Raw genomic sequence first — 18,187 nt, forward strand, 5'->3', positions numbered from 1 at the left:
ACTACAAAATATTGAGTTAAACCTTCTTTGCCACATTCCAGAGTTTTATCTGTTCCACACAAAATTCTAACTTCTTTCATATAAAATTCACTGAGGGATAGTCCCTCCTCTATATTTAAAAAATTGAAGCATTAAAATTACGGACTAAAACACTAATTCTATTAATAAACATTAATAGAAAGCTTTTGTTTGCATTAGGTATCATACTGTTTTATTGATGTATGAGAAAATATACAATGATATAAAAACATTTTGGGAAAAAAGATTTTGATATATAAATAGTTTGGGGAAATTATAAATAAGGACAGCATTATAATATATAGCAATTATATTACATGGGCCCAGAGAGTAAGGGATTATAAGGCCCAAGGAAAACAGCTGCTTAGGAATAATAAACCCTGAAGAGATGAAGTAGAGGTTTGTTTAAATGTGTTTTTACTAAGTGATCTAACCCTGTAACAATAATTGCTTATCAGTACTAATGAAAGAGAATATATTATAAAAATATGAATGAACAATGTAATCTGTCTTCTGACTGAACAGATTCAGATTCAGAATTTAGAATTCTAGAATTCCTCTTTCATCTCAATGCAAATGTGTCCTTCATGATATTTTTATTAACTCACTGAGATACTGGTCTAATGGTTAAAAATAGTATCCCAGCAGTTCATTTAATTGTGCACAAATCACCTTAATGAATTTGAAATAATTAAAAATATTTGTAATAGACCTAAGGATGCAGCTCAGAGGTAGCAAACATAAGACCCAAAGACTGATCTACAGAACTGGAAAAAAAGTCAATAAAAACATATTTACATTAGAAAAGGAAACATTACACTGACCTTGCAAAGTTTTATAGGCTAATCCAACTATTGATTTCTAGGTCTGTATCTATTATACAAACAGTAATTGTAATAAAACAAATCAGGGAAAATATCTCTTTTTCTACCTTTGTAAGATATGCCAAATCCTCTGAAAATTCATACATATTTCTATTACTATCACTACTATTACTACTATTACTACTACTACTACTACTACTACTACATATACTGTGTTCTGCCTGCATGTATGCCTGCATACCAGAAGAGGGCACCAGATCTCATTACAGATAGTTGTAAGTCACCATGTGGGTGCTGAGAACTGAACTCAGGACCTCTGGAAGAGCAGCCAGTGCTCTTGACCTCTGAGCCATCTCTCCAGGCCCCTCATACATTATTTCTACAATGGCAAACTCAAAGTCAGTTCGAAAGGCAATTACTCAAACTACTGCATAATAATTTACACGAGGGTTTTCCTCCCTTGGAGCCCTTTCCACTCTTGGATGTTCTTATTTTCCTTAATAAATCTACATTCCCTCTGTTAAACAAACCACACATGCAAAAAAAAAAAAGAAGGACTTATATGAATTAAATGTTGACTATGGCTATATTTCCCTGCTTCCCTAAAAACTGAAACATAAAACTTTACACTATGAGATAAATCAAACTCCTTCCTTTCTTAAACTGTATCCACATCAGTTTATGATTATAAATTAGGATAACTAATCAATCTTACCTTCACTGGTATCTGGATCCTATGAATAGTCTACTAAATTATTGTACTACTGTTTTGTTTTCTGTTACAAGGAGATGGCACTAACTGATTTATAGCTTCTCACAGGATAACATTAGTTTTCTAATAACAAAGAATTTGGGCTCATTTGGTGTGCTATTTCAGGCTGCTGTTACCATTTTTTAAAAATTAGTTTTTTAATTAAAAATTTACATTTATTGTGTACTGGGAGGTGCACATGCCATACTATGCCTGTAGAGATTGGAGGATTGCTTTCAAGTGTCAGGACATTCTTTCTACCTTTAAACAAAATTTTACATTTATTTCCTTATTGTCTGTGTACACCGACAGGTATATGTTGAGGTCAGAGGACAACTTGGGGAAGTTGGTTCTTTCCTTCCACCACAGGGAATCCAAGGAATGAACTCTGGTTATTAGACTTGTAGCAAGTACCTTTACCTGCTGAGCCATCTCCAAGGCCCAGATTATAATAATTAACATACCAGAGAATATAAACCATTCATCTAAAAGACCAGGTATGTGTATATGCACTCACTGAAAAAGACATCATTATATGCTAAGTGTAAAATTAACCTACAAACACCACAAATATAAATGATATCTAGAAGTACATGTGCTTGTGTATACATGAGTTCCCAACTCTTAACCTAGATTACTACAGATGCTTCAAGACAAGGCTTTTTCCTTTCATTCTGCTCTATTGATACAGAAACCTGTGCAGTACTTTTAAAAGCTGCTTGCAATATGTCATTACCTTGCTGTCTCCTCCAAAATCTTCCAGTCATACTTAGAGCACATGTGACATTCTTATAAACTCTAAGACCTAGTGTGATATGGTCCTTACCTCCTTAAGGCCTCTAAGTCTTTGTTCTCTGCATTCCAGCCATTCTTCCATCTATTCTTAAGCTAAACCAACATATCTACTTCCCTGGAATCTTTGTGCTCCATTCTTCTTCCATTAAAATACTCTTTTGCAGATATTCATGTGTAGGTCTGTCATTTCAACCATGTTTCAATTGCCACCAAATCTGAGAGGGTTTTCTCTGATTGTGATATTTAATAACAGCTCCCCTATCACTTCATGCCCTTATATTGGTTTCTTTGTCTTTTACTTATCACCACACTGTGTTAATCAGCATTTATTTAAAATTGTCTATGCTCCCCCACAACCAGCCCCCTAAAAATGTTCAGGGATCTGTGCCAAATAGGAAGCAGAAAGGACTGTAAGGGCCAGAGGTGATAGATGACTCCAAGGAAACAGGGTCTTTGAGACACAAGACTGAAGCAGACATAAACTCACAGAGACTGCGGCAGCACACACAAGGCCTACACAGGCTCAATTCAGATGGGGGTCCCAGCACTGAGAGGAAAATTGAACATGGGATCACACTCAACCAAGAAACTATCTGCAACTGATATCTGCTAGCACATCAGGGTAGGCCCCATGCCCAAGAGAAGTTAGCCAACACAAAACAGATTCAATAGTATTTTTTCCACAGACTTTTTTGTCTCATTTTGCTTTGTTTGGGCATTTTTTGTATTATGGTTTTTTGCTTGTATAATTTAGTTTCCATTTTTGTATGGATTTTATGTGTGTGTCTGTTTCTTGATTTCCTTTATTTCTTTAAAGAGAAAGGGAGGAAAAAAGAACATAAAATTGCATTTGTAGGGAGGTGGGAAGGATCTGGAAGAGGATAAACATGATCAAAATATATTGCATGAAAAAACTTTCAATTAAAAAATAATTATTTATCCCCCAACCAGAAGGAAAGAGCCAGGAATATAAGAGACCTGTCTCCCCTTATTGACTGTACTTTCTGATTCTGAACTATAGTATGTATATATGTGTACATGTGTGTGCATGCATGTTTAAATATCTTTAAAAGTCAAAATGTTTCACATTTTTCAGTTACAAGTAAATTTAAAACTCCAATTGATGTTATTTGTCCACAGTAAGAATCCTGATTAAACATGTTATTTGGTTTTTATTCATTAGAGAATAAAATGCCATGAAGATTAAAAAAACTCACCTCCACCTCCAATCAGAAGTGTCACATATCTAGGACTATATAAACACACTAAAATAAGTCTTCCCTTAAAAAACAAACAAAACCAACAAAGAAAACCCAAGCTCTTTTCTTCCTATGAGGAAAATTATTCCATGAAATCAATGTCAGTAGTTTGAAAATAATATATTGCCAACTATACACAAAACCTTGGCAATAATTATAGGTGACTCACTGCGTTTTTGTCATCATTCTATTGTTTTTTTCCCTTTAAATCATAAAATGTCTATGCTAACACATTCTGAATTTCAGGATTCAGACACTAAATTCGACTTACAATTACTGAAACAAGTATTAACAAGAAGCAAATTGATAGTAAGTAATCAATACTTAAAACTAATATAAAATATACTTTATATTTACTTATAATCAATACAAACAGATACTGCCTCCTATTAAAAACAAGTATTTAGGAATGTTTCCATTATTATGTGAGGACTTTTTGGCTGATATTATTAAAAGCAATATGAATGTCATTAATAGTACAACTATTTGTATGGAAGTAAAGCTCAAAAGTAGAGAACATATTTAGCATGCACAAGGCCCTGTGCTCAATACTCTATACACACACACACACACACACACACACACACACACACAATCTGCATTTATAACCTAGAAATAAAATTATCTAATCTGTTTAATATTCTAAGTGAAAAGTTTCACTTTGTTAAAAGTTCATTTAAAAAAAAAACATTAAAATTCAACTATAACCCTATAAGCCCCAAGGTCCTAGCAAGAAAGGACATGTAAAAGACAGTGAATGATAACTAATGCAGGGACTATGTACAAATGTGCACACAAGGCTAAGAGAAGCTAGGAAGAAACGATGAAGTGTTCCTGGATCAACCATAACAAGGAGTTACTCCCACTCTAAGCCTAAAAGAGGAAGAGAAGGGACTGGGGACTAGTTATTAGACCAAGAGAGCTATAACTAAAGAAGAGAACCACACAATGACTGAGCATAGTTACTGACAACCTGCAGGCCAGGAAAGAGGAAGATGTTAAAGTAAATACTCCTACCTCTCGGTCCTCCTGTCAGTGCCTTCCATTGGCTGAACCCAATCAGAAGTCAGGGGACAAGGCAGACCAGTTGATGCAGTCCTTAGAAATCAGCCTCCTGGGGCACAGAGCAGAGTATACAAGGGTGGAGAACGCATTTGGAGAAGCATATGATGACTAACAGCACAGCACAACCTGAGCATTAGTTTTCAAGAACAACTGAATGAAATTAGAAAAGACAGATTTACTAGGGACTTCAACAAAAACTTAGGCACATTTGATAGATAAGCAACGTAGGCATTGCAGCTGGAGGTGTACTCTAAATGTGAGTACCTTTATGAGCACTGAGCTGCACCAATCGTTAAAACCAGCATCCAAATAAGCCTAGCATAAAAGAAGTTTTTCAAATATCTCAAACAGCCAAGTATTAAACCAAACCTTGACAAACAAATCACAATGCTCTCATAAAAATATTTTTTGTGTTATTAATGCTTAGAGAAATTCTTACATGCAATTTATAAATAAGTATAAACATACTATAGAATACAGACTCTTTTTTTTCCTCCTCCAAAGATCAGCTTATAAAAGTTTAGACACCTGACAATGTCTTGGTGAAACCAATCATTTTGTATATAATATATGCTAAAAAAGAAAAAAAAACAAGTTTGGAGACTACTGCTTTTATCTTTAAGCTACTTAATATCCAAGATTTTTTTTTTCAGAAAAAAAAATCATCTGCAGGAAAGCACTAATCACAAACTATAGTTATTTTCTACTCTTCTTTCCCTTGTTTCCCCAGTCATTCTTCTTACTCCCTGTGAAATTCTCAACTCACTCAGAAAAGAAGTACCTTGTCTTGACTTTCATTTGCTTGAACATAATTCAGCTTCTTTTCACTAGTCATGAAAATAAGCTGGAACTCAACATGCATTAACAGCTTTTCTTATTGCCTTTGGCCAACTTCTTTTCTATCCCCTCCATTCAGCTTCTCTTCAATCTTAGCCTACAGACCCTCTGCTCATATACTTCTACTACTAAAGCACTACTGTTAATAACAAAACAAAGCCTTGCAGTTTCTTTTCTAGCTATAAACAACTGGGTTCAACCTATACTAAGACTATCTCTTTGAAGGTAGTTAACATCCTCTTTTGTGCCCATAACAGCCACTTCTAATGCCATCATCATGTAAAAGCTTCACCCTATTGCCCACTAGAACTTAGTAAGGTGGTTCTTAAGTAAGATATCCATTAATTTCTGCTTTTGAAAAACCAAGGCTAGCTGAATTTAGGCATGTCTTAATGTTTCAATGAAAATGTCTCTGACCTAAAAACAATCATTCCACAGGTTTTCAATATTTGTACTTCATGAATTCTTTTGTGCGCTCCTTTAGCATAAAATCATGTCCAAGTCTGATTAAAAACAGCCACTCCCCTTGAACATATCCAAACCTCAACTGCTAGTCCTTGTGTTCACACCTCAATCTACAGAACATGGCAACTACCTGCACATACTCCACTGACCCATTCTTCCCAGTGTTCTTGTTAGGAAACTAATGGGATAGTTTCCAGTTTGTATTTTACTCAAGCTCTCTTTTAACTAGTCACTCTTTTCTCAAGACCATTAACTGTAACTTAACACAAGACTTTTGGGGATAGGAAAGTAGAGGGAGTATCTATTCATACAATTCAAATTCATTCAGGTATCTACTAAACAATAAAGATTCAATAATAAATATACTGACAATTTGTATATATGAAACTAAAGGTATAAGTATCAAAGATGATTGATACATTCAGGTTGAAACAATGGTGACAGCAGCACCACCACCACCACCAACAACAACAAAATCTAAAACTCCCAAAGGAAAACAAAGAGATTTGGGTTAGAAATAGTTAGCATTTGAGGTAGCAGTTGTATAACTAAGTAGAAAAATTCTATGGACAGAAACTATTTTTTTTTTTAAAGGGAGAGAAGTCTTAAAATACTGACCTGGAAATCTTATGATAAGCAATGCTATGGAAAATAAGTAATGTATCTAGAGGACTAAATAAAGAAACATAAGCTCTAAAGGCACAATTGCAGGAATTACCTACAGATTAAAAAAAAAAACAGCAAAAGAACACTGAAAAGATGGGTTAAGGCATAACTTAAAAATGCAAAAAACGAGACCAAAAGTTTAACTGTTAAGTGATCTAAACTCTTAATTTTCCAAAGAGACCGATAAAGAACAAAGTGAAAGCCAAGGATTGAGAAAGAGGGTATTCAATTATTAGTAAAAGTCAAAACAACCTGAGTAGGAACTAACTGCAAAGACCCTTACAAGCTAAACATTTCTATGCCTTGGACATTTTTCAGAAACAGCAGCAGATAAATAAACATACTACCCCAAACTAAAGACAGACCATTCTAAGTTTTTAAAACAAATAAATCTATGTCTTGATTTTATTTGAATTTAAGATTCATTGGTAAAAAAGTTCTCTTTTATATAAAAATGTGTTTGAAAAATACCTTACCAAACTTGACAAGTTTGATTTTTGGTTAGCTAGGGCTGCTTGCGCAAACATATTACTACTACTTAGAGCAAATCCTTGCTACACAGAGTAATTTAAGAGGTCTCAGTGCAGGTTGCAGACAAACATAAACAAGCTCATTATTAAGTGAGTTAATAACTCATTGTCCAAATATACTGGTGCTATCTAAAAGATACTTGAGGCAGGTAGATATATTAGCTTCCTCGTCCTGGCTCTTCTCTATATCTACCAAGCAGCAATAAGGCTTTGAAATAGATTATAAATTCTTGAAACTTTCAGATTTAGATAATGGCACAAAGACACAGAGGAAAAAACCACCAAGTTTTACCTTTGTCAACATGTAACAAGGTAACAAGTCTAACAAAAATATAGGAACCCAGCAAAGCTAAAAAACAAAATTAAAATTAAGAGGATGTGGCAACTGAATATTGTGATATCTACAAAAAATACCTAATGCTTCAACTGTTCTTTTCCTCTTTCATTTCACAAATGGGAATAATACTATTTCTATTCTCTACAAACCAGTAATTTGTATGGTTTTCTCATATATTTCTTGGGCCAGTGAACCAAAACATGGGATTTTTTTGTTTGTTTTGGTTTGGTTTGGTTTTTTTTCCGAGACAGGGTTTCTCTGTGTAGTTTTGGTGCCTGTACTGGATCTTCCTCTGTAGACCAGGCTAGCCTCGAACTCACAGAGATCCACCTGGCTCTGCCCCCCGAGTGCTGGGTTTAAAGGTGTGCAAGACCGATGCCCAGCTAACATGGGTTTTTACAAATGTGGAATCCATTGAATTACTAAAAAGACACACTTATTACAGAAAAAGAAAAGAAAAGTACTGTAGGGAGGAACAGACAACTTGTCTCAGCAGAGAACCCATTTTACTAGCTATTAAAGGACGCCAAGAGCTGAAGAAGTGGCTCAATTAGTTAAAAGCACTTGCTCTGCAAACATGAGGGCCTGAGTTTGACCATGAACCCCAGGTTAGACAATCCGGGTGGGGTGCTAGGTAGCTGTAATCCCAATACTGCGGAGACAGGAGGATCCCCAGGGCTTGCTGGCCAGCTAGTCTAGGCCTGTCTCAAAAGGGATGGGCAGTGTTCCTGAGGATGACACCCAAGTTGTCCTTTGGCCTCTACACATGTAAGCAGAGTACACATACATACATACATGTATATTCTCTCTCTCTCTCTCTCTCTCTCTCTCTCTCTCTCTCTCTCTCTCTCTCTCTCTCACACACACACACACACACACACACACACACACACACTCACACAAATAAATTTAAAGTCACAAAAATAAATACATCAACAAATGAAGAAAAATCAGCAACAGAGTGGAGAGTTCAATATACACTACAGATGTTATCATAAAGATAGTATTTTAAATCAATAAAGAAAAGTGATGTTGCAACAACTGGCTGCACATGAGAAAAACAAAACAGCTGGAATTCAACTTCATTTCTTGACTAACAAATCCTAGATAGATCCATTCATTTTTTTCATTTTATTTATGTCTTCATTCAGCATTAGTTAAATGCTTATAGGTAGTGTGGCTATGTATGGTACAGCTGCTACAGTAAAGATATATAAAATCAAAGTAAACAAACATATACGTAAGCTCTAAGTTACATACTCTTAGTTCAGTCAAGAATAATTTCTTTGAGGAAGTGACAGGGGAGCCAACCATGCAAAAAACAAATTCAAATAGGAAAACAAAAACAACAACAAAAAACTTAGGAATATGTGTTAAAAAAGACCAAGTACAAAGGTCAAGAGGTGAGAAATAGTTTAGGGGGTGGTGAGATGGCTCAGCATGTAAAGAGCTTGTTGTCAAGCCTAATGACCCAGGTTTGATCCCCAGAACCCAAACACCAAATAAATAACCGAAAGGGGGGTGGGTTAGTGTGTAGGTGGTCTGGCAGGTATATAGGAGGAACAGAGTTAAATTCTTTAATATACCCAAAATGTCAGTGAAGCACTTATCTGTAAGAGTACTTAATGATTTCTCTTAATGTATATTTTTAATGGTTGATGGATAGAAAGTGAATTCAAAGGAAAAAGCAGAAATTAGGAAACTACAGGTTAGAAATGGTAATCGCTGGAACTTCAGTGGCAACATTAGAAACACACAAGCTCAGAAATGCTATTTTTAATAAGGGAAATAAATGAACTGGAGGAAACTTGAAAAACACAAGTTTTTTGGCCAGAGCTACATAGGCTTAGCAATAGTAAAACTATAATCACTACCATAACAAAACAAGCCACAAGTACAGGTTTCAACATGTCTGAAATGGTTATTACATACCAATTAGAGATAGGAAATAATTGTAGCCTCAAAACAGTAAGAGACCCTATGGCTGGGAAAAGGAGATACTGTTTATTTACTTAAGTGCACATGTGTGTGCAATATACATATGTGTGCAAGTGCCATGCCTGTGTGTAGAACTGTGGAGGGCAGAAGTTGATATCTGGTGTAGTTCTCATTGCCTCCCCCTATTTTCGAAGACAGGATCTCTCACTGAACCTGGAGCTCACTAACTGGCTGGACTGGTTGGTCTGTTAAGCTCCTCACCATCCTCCCATCTCTGTTTCCCAGCCCTGGGATTTCAGGAATACACTGTCACACCCAATTTTTATGTGGGTGCTGAGGTTCTTAGCTTATACAGTAAGTACTACCCCCTAACCCAACTCCCTAGTCACGTAGACTTCTTAGAAAAATTTTACTTTCTTCTTATACTATTTAGCTTTTGCTAGCAGATACACACACCATTTCTTAAACCAATAAACAATTAACAAAGCAAACATTAATCACTGGATTGCTAATTATTCAACACACAGTAGATACATTTCAATCACTTTCTTTAGATTTCCTTAATAGCTATTTTATGTGTTTTGCTATTGGTTTGGTTTTTTTTTTGAAACAGGGTCTCATTATGTAACTCTAGCTAGCCTAGAACTCACTGTGTAGACAAGGCTGCTCTCGAACTCAGAGATCATCTCTCTTGGCCACTTGAGTACTAGGATTAAAAGCATGGGCCACCATGCCTTGCCTATGTTCTTTCTTTCTTCCTTCCTTTCTTTCTTTCTTTTTTTTTTTTTTTTTTGGTTTTTTCGAGACAGGGTTTCTCTGTGTAGCTTTGCGCCTTTCCTGGAACTCACTTGGTAGCCCAGGCTGGCCTCGAACTCAAAAGAGATCCACCTGCTTCTCCCCCCACCCCGACCCCCAGTGCTGGGATTAAAGGCGTGCGCCACCACCGCCTGGCTCTTTTTTTTAAAAAATAAGATTGCAAATACTGTCAGTCCTACCTACAACGCTAGGTCTCTAACTGGCCCTGTTCCTTGAAATTCCTTATACTCTTTTCCTCCTAGCCTGTCTCTCAATAGACTCCCTTTTTCTCATTCCCTACATCTTTTGGCAACACAGCACAGTGGTTAAACATTGGCTTTTAAACCAAACCACCTGCAGTCACACCCAGGTCCTACCACTAATTAGTCTGAAAAAACTAATCTTTAAGTGGCCCAATTTTTCCATTTGTAAAACAGCTCATGAAATCAGTAACTATTTTTTTAAAGATTTCATTTTATGTATATGTGTGAGTGCCTGCATGTAGACATGTGTACCATATGTGTGTCAGTGCCCAACGAAGCCAGAAGATGGTACTGGATGCCCCAGAACCGGAGTTCCAGGTAGTATTGAGCCACCTGCTGTGGGTGCTAGGACCTGAACTGGGATCCTCTGCAAAAAGACCTGGTGCTTTTAATCTCTGAGTCATCTCTGTGGCCTCCCAATAATTATCTTAAGAACAATGTAAGTAAAGCCCTTCAAACAAGGTAGCAGTGACAATAAATGTTAACTGGTGTTAAAATGTAATTTCAAAACTTTTGCTGGAATTCTGTATATTAAAGGCAACCAAGACAGACTCTTTATCTAGCGCTTGCTCTAGACAAGTGGTTCTTAACTTGTGGGTCATGACCCCTTTGGGAATTGAATGGCTCTTTTCACAGGGGTTGTATATCAGATATTTACAATTCATAAAAGTAGCAAAATCACACTTATGAAGTATTATGGTTGGGGGGGGGGTCCCAAAACATGAGGAACTGTATTAAAGGGTGGCAGCATTAGGAAGGTTGAGAACCACTGCTCTAGACTAATACACTAACCATGAGAGTACTGTTACAAATTAGAATGAAGTAATGAAAACACTAGAAACTTTAAAGATTTCATTACTTTGTGTGACATGAAATTTCAAAAAACATATTTGTAAGGTATAGTTTTACTTATAATTCTTTAAAAACCATCATGGCTTGATTGAGGCATCAACTTAGTTTTTAATGAGTCAGGCTGATTTAGTCAAAGTGGTTTTCTCTTCTTTCTTAGCAGCTCTATAAGTTATTTTTCTTATTTATGTAAAGAAATCTCTGATAAAAGCAACTTAAGGAAGTGAGGAATATTTGGCTCACAGTTTGAGGGTACAGTCCATCATGGCAGGCAAAGTATGTCACCAGGAACATGAGACAACTAATCACATTGGATCCTCGGTCAGGAAGCTGAGAGAAATGAATGCTGCTTCAGCTCACTTTCTCCTTTTTATTCAGTCTAGACCCTAGCCCACATTAATCATACACTACTTTCTTTTAAGAAAGGGCCTCACTGCATCGCTCATGCTGGTATCAAACTTGAGATCCTCCTGCTTCTACCTCTGAAGTGCTGGTATCAAAAGCAAATACAATCTCCAGCTCACACTACTTTTTATTATATACACACATGTCTGTCTCTCTTATTTTTTCCTTCCCTCTCTCTTTCTGTAGTATGGACAGCTGAACCCACCAGCACCTTGTATAAATGAGGCAAGTTTAGTATTACTTGCTACCCCATCCATCCTAGGCAGGGTCTCACTCAATTGCCTAGGCTGACCTAATTTCAAACTTGAATTTTATCAGGTTTCTAAAACTGTATCCATTCCTTGTGGGAGAGAGTATGGAGCCTCTTTACAACCCAACAAGTAATTACAGAATTCCTTTGTTCTTAAAGAGTCTCCTACTTTTTAATTTCAAGTGAATATTCACAAAAGTTAAATAGCAGCAAACCAAGTAGAAAAAGTTTCTGTGCTCACAGTTTATATTCTACTGAAAGGAGAGAAATATACTATATGTAACATAAACTGAATGACATTATGTGTTAGGTTGCAAAACAAAACAAAAATCTATTAAAAACAAAGCACATTAAAGGTGATAATGATCTGGAAGAGGAAAATTATTTAAGAAAGAAGGGTTAGGAAATTCTAGATAAGGTAGCATCAGGAAAGAAAATAAGGGAGTCAGAAATGAAGATATCTGTAGTACATTCCCAAATACAAGCACAAATATTCAAAGCAAATATTAAACATGTCTTCAGTTTTGTTATTTTCTAATATTTTCATCTTCAAATTTAAAATATTCAGATACGTCAAAAATGTTTTTGTAACTGCAGGAGAAAAGTATGTAATGAGTTTTTAAATAGCCCGTTGCTTTCTTTGTGAAATGAAGTGGACTCTTCCTTTTGAGGACAAACATGAAAAATACTCTGAGCTGTCTCTTGAGGAACTGTCTATCTAGTAAAATTTTAAAAGAAAGCATTTTTTTTGTTTTCTATTTCTTTGGATTTTAATCTGCCTCCACGATCAAGCACTAGGATCTAAAGCATGCTCCACAACTCTGGTATAGTATTTTGTTTCAGTTTTGTTTTTTTGGTTTTTTCCAGGGTAGGGCCTCACAGAGCCTTGAACGCCTTGAACAGCTTATTCTATCTTGACTTCCAGGTGCTGGAGTTATAGGGATGAGTAATCAGGCCTGTCTGAAAAGCAATTTTAAAGACAAAAATATTAACCAGTAAGATTGCTTGGCAGGTAAGTCTGACAACCTGAGTTTGATTCCTATGACACACATGATGGAAAGAGCTGACTTCCCCAAGCTGTTCTCTGACCTCTACATGCTTACTATTGTGTATGTGTGCACACATGCACATAAACATATAAATAAATAGAGTAAGAATTAATATAGAAAATAAAAACAAAACATATGAAATGCTCCTGAGAGAATAGTATTCTGAGTGCATATTTTAGGGAAAAGTTTTTAATGTCAAACAAAAAGGCTGAGAATATACACTAACCACAAAAGTAATATATTATGCTAGTAAACTGTAATTTCTTCCTTTAAAAAAAAACTTGTGTACATGTGCATGTTTGTGTGTATGTATGAGTTAGTGCAAACATGCAGGCCAGAGATCAAGGCTGGGTGTCTTTCTCCATCACTCTCTGTCTTAATATTTTGGCAAGAGTTACTTATGTGTACAAGTGTTTTACCTGCATGTATGTATGTGCATACCTGGTGCTATTGAAGGCCATAAAAGGACATTGGATCTTCTGGAACTAGAGGTATGGATGGTTGCAGAGTCACCATGCAGGTGCTTGGTATCAATCAAACCTGGGTCCTCTGCAACTGCAACACGTGCTCTTAACCACCAAGCCATCTCTCCAAGCCTTCCTACCTTGTTTGGAGGCAGGGTCTCTCTCCCTGAACCCAGAGCTTACCAGCTGGCTACACTGGCTTGCCAGAAACCTTGGCAACCTGCCTGTCTCTACATCTCCTCACCTCTCTCCCAGTGCTACCATATACAGCTTTTACAAAAGCATTGGAAAGCCGGGTGGCGGTGGCACACACCTTTAACCTCAGCACTTGGGAGGCAGAGGCAAGAGGATCTCTCTGAGTTTGAGGACAGCCTGGGCTACAGAGTGAGTTCCAGGAAAGGCACAAAGCTACATGAAAAAACCCTGTCTCAAAAAACCAAAAAAAAAAAAAAAATTGGAGATCCAAACTCAGGTCTTTATGCTTCTTTCCAGGGAAGGTGTTTACTGACTGAGCCATCTCTTCACTCCAATTTTTTTCCTCTTAAAAATTATTTTTGTCAGCATATATTAATTGTACAAGGGTGTTTCATTGTGACATTTCCATCCATGAATATAGCATACTTGATCATATTCACCCTATCACCCCTGACTCTCCATTTCTACCCTTTCACATGCCTAATAATTCAACTTTTACTTTCAATGCTCCCCACCATTCTACATATAAGAAAAAAATCATATGATAACTTGTCTTTGTGAGACTGGTTTCGATTAGAAACTGTTTCAACTGCTAACATGCTAACCTTCAAGCCTTTGCAAACCAAGGCTGCATAGTTTTTACAAATTAGAATGCTATCATTTGAAAGAAATTTCATTCTTAACCAATGGAATGTATCTGAAAAGGGATATCCTTCAGGAAAAGAAGAGCCCAAGCACACTTCATGTTTTAAATTACCAATTCAAACACTTCCTGCATTTTATCTCTTAGCATTGCTTTTCACTGATTTTTAACACAAAAGACAAACTTCACAGATGAGTAACATTTATAAGGCAAGCAGTTTTATCTTCTATACTCACTACTTTTTAGTATTTTAGTGGATCCCAACATCAAATGAACAAATGTGAACTCTAAGACTCACTAACATTTCTTAAAGTATAAAAACACTATCAGAAGAGTTATTTCTATCTGAAAAGACTTTCAGATGTCTGTACTCAAAAGCCTTAGACAGTAAAATTTGGATTCAATCCTCAGTACTAGCTGTTCTACTTTTGGCTTTGAGCCTAGCCTTTAACAGCTGAGCCATCGTCTAGCCCAATAGCTATTCTAAATCTTTAAAACTACAACTAGAAAACTTCTTTACTTTGAGTGAAATTTAAAAAATAAAACAGCAAAACATGCCTTTGCAGAAAAATTAAGAGTAGAAAGACAAATTAAACACCCACAATCCTACCATGCAGTTACAACTACATACTCTATAATATATAACCACCCTGATTATTCATATTCAAACCCAATTTTTTTACCTATATAACTAATTCAAAATTATAAATATTTTTCAATAAAATCTTTCAACATAAATGTTATACACTTACTATATAACCTCTAGGAATATACATAGAAAAAGTTTTTTTCAAGTGGCTGAGACTGTAGCTCAGTGGGCACAGTGCCTGCCTAGCGTGCACAAACCCTGGGGTTTGATCCTCAGCACTACATAAATTGGGTGTTTTGTAGGACTACACAGTGAATTCAAGGTCGGCTTAGGACGCTTAGGAGACTCTGGGAAGAATAAAAAAGGTGGGGGGAGGTATAAATCTAGCAACTTTCTACTTGGCAATAACCACAATTATTATTTTGTTGATTTTCATTATTTCAAAGTCTATACACTCAATATCTTGAGACCTAAGTATGAATAATTCTAGAACATTTACAAGTTTCAGGTGGAAGATGATATAGCCAAAGGTTTGGGTAGATAATATTACCTACCACTGAGAGTTATTAGTCTTTTCCAACTAAAGCAAAACAAACAAACCTCAGGTAATGTAATAAAGATTTTAAAGATTCATAATATTATGCAAGGTTGTGGACAATGAAAATGATATTGAGTAATTTTAATTTTAAAAAGCTAGCTTAAAATGATCTGAAAACTAAAATACAAGTATAAAATGGAATAAACTTCTTCTTGAAGTTGTTTTTCTCAGGTATGTAGCCATAGTCCTGGAACTTACAAACATACTGACAGGCTACAAAGTAAAAACACACTGCACTCCATCAAGGCATTTTTATTACATGAAATCTACACCATTCTCAAATACTTTCAAGTGAAACAGAAACTTTAGACAATGAAGTCTACAGTACTAAAAATAATACCTTTTATTGGTGCCATAATATACTCTTTCTAAGCCTGACTAGCTGCCTCCTATCAAGTTGTCCAGCTTTCTATTTATGGTATATTCATTTTAATCACAATCTTCCATAACTTTTTTCTCGCCTAAGACTGATAAAGAAAATCAATTCTCACATGAAGTGCTGCTTTGGTACCCTCGTCTCACACTGTACACTCCAGTCTCCATATCTATGTGATTTTTTTCACCTATCTACCTGAAGGAACAAGACAATGTTTACCAGTGTATCTAGAGAATTTTATGCACTATCTAGTCCAGAACTGCTCAAACACTTATTCAGTGAGACCACTTTCATCTGGCTCAAAACTACAATGTCTTGAATAAACTACAGTACGGGATTTGAAACTTCCCCCTATCCCGACAGTAGTATTTATGCCATCTCTACACACCTCTAACACTCTAGAGCATAGCTCAGCACAGTAGTCCTAAAATATGCTCCCATGCATGGAACACACCAAGTACTTTATTATAAACTAAGCCAAGATATACCAATCAACCTCCATCAAGTAATTGTTTTTCTCAATTTGGAGTACAAAAACAGTTAAGGTCTAGATATAGTCTTTTCCATGAGAGGCTTCCTCCCATAATTGTCTTAAGCCTTTTGGACCTTTTAGAAAAAACAAAGCAAGTCACATATAATCACATCAAAATTTCAAGGCATTGTGAATATAGCATTATGCCACCTAAGTGTTCTGTCAATGGAGCTATTTTGAAAATCACAGAATATGTGGTGCCTTTTACCACATCTGTGTGTGTGTTTTTAAATCTTTTGGAAATAGGGAGTGCTCTCAAACCCTACAATAAAAGATGAGATCAATAAATATCTTACTGAGTTCTTCTATTTTCATCCCACACTTAAACAATTTCAGGGTCCTTTCTAAATAAAACTATTCTAAAACACATGGCAATTATTATAACTAGAATTATATGCAATATCAAACTCTTAATATTCTACAGTTCCGAACAAGAGGCAAGTCCAGATTCTGTTACTAAAGGCCAAAAGTCTCCAGTGTTTAACTAGATATAAAAAAGAGTTCTATGCTTTGGGTTCTCTTGAGCTCCTACAAACCTTTCACTTGCTCACAAAAGAGACTGACAGCACTTGGTGGGAGGGGCTAGACTACTCAAAATAAGCATCTGGTCAAATTTTTCAACCAATTTCTGGGTTTTGACCTTAGTCAAAACAACCAAACCTCAAATTTAATTTATGACAGTATTAAAACCAGTCTACAGAATTCATTTTGATTCAATTACTACTTGCACTTAGACATCTCGACTTTTAAAATTTGAGGCTTTTGTCCATTTATATTTTCTATTTCCAAGGAAACCATTTTGCCAATTAAAAAGCAATTACTAAACTAATCTTCAGCTATAGTTTAAGACAGCAGTTCTCAACCTGTGAGTCCAACCCCTGGGGGTGGGGGGGGAGTCGAATGACCCTTTCACAGGGGTCACTTAAGACCATTGGAAAACAGATAATTACATTCTGATTCATAACAGTAGTGAAATTACAGTTATGAAGTATCAATGAAAATAATTTCATAGTTGGGAGTTACCACAAAATGAGAAACTGTATTAAAGGGCTGCAGCATTAGAAAGGTTGAGAATCAGTTTTAAGAGATATTTTAACCCATTCACATATCATTTTAATAGCAATTTAACTGAGAAAGAATAATTTTAATAAGGATATTTAAGATTATTTTCATCAAAATATCTGAAATGTTCAAATGCAAAAATCTTAATTCACAGCCATTAGTGTCATCAACGATGGATATTTTATAACGCCAACCTTTTAAAACTAGATAAAGCTATCTTGGACTACATGTAACTATTCTTTTTCTTTTCTTCTTTTTTAAAATGATTTACTTATTTTTATTTATGTGCATTAGTGTTTTGTTTGTGTAAGCATGGAACTGGAATTACAGTTGTGAGCTGCCATGTGGGTACTGGAATTGAACCTGGGTCCTCTGGAAGAGCAGTCAATGCTCTTAACCACAGAACCATTTCTACAGCCCCATGTAAATAGTCTTAAAATTTTCAAAAATACCTCCACTGATCATTTTTTTGAAAGAATTTTAAAATTTGTCATTTTTCTAAATCTTTCTTTTAAAGATTTGTGTGTGTGCGTGCATGCATGCGCACTTGTGTGTGCGTGTGGAAGCTAAAAGAGGCCACTGGATCACCTATGAGTTGCCTGACATAGGAGCTAGAATGTAATCTCAGGCCC

General features: G+C 35.8%; 1 protein-coding gene across 6 annotated transcripts in view; it reads right to left on the reverse strand.

Annotated features, from left to right (window-relative positions):
- Brd10 (bromodomain containing 10) overlaps positions 1-18,187 on the reverse strand; it is an 82,405-nt gene that overhangs the window by 57,660 nt on the left and 6,558 nt on the right. For 2 of the 6 annotated variants that reach the window (XM_015994723.3, XM_006975815.4), the window contains exon 2: positions 4,665-4,761. The exons of the other annotated variants lie outside the window; for them this stretch is intronic. In XM_015994723.3, the coding sequence (XP_015850209.2) occupies positions 4,665-4,693 (29 nt within the window). In that variant the 5' untranslated portion in view covers positions 4,694-4,761. The remainder of the gene's footprint in view (positions 1-4,664; positions 4,762-18,187) is intronic. 6 annotated transcript variants of the gene reach the window in all.

Source organism: Peromyscus maniculatus, chromosome 1, assembly GCF_049852395.1.
Source record: "Peromyscus maniculatus bairdii isolate BWxNUB_F1_BW_parent chromosome 1, HU_Pman_BW_mat_3.1, whole genome shotgun sequence".
Taxonomy (NCBI): domain Eukaryota; kingdom Metazoa; phylum Chordata; class Mammalia; order Rodentia; family Cricetidae; genus Peromyscus; species Peromyscus maniculatus.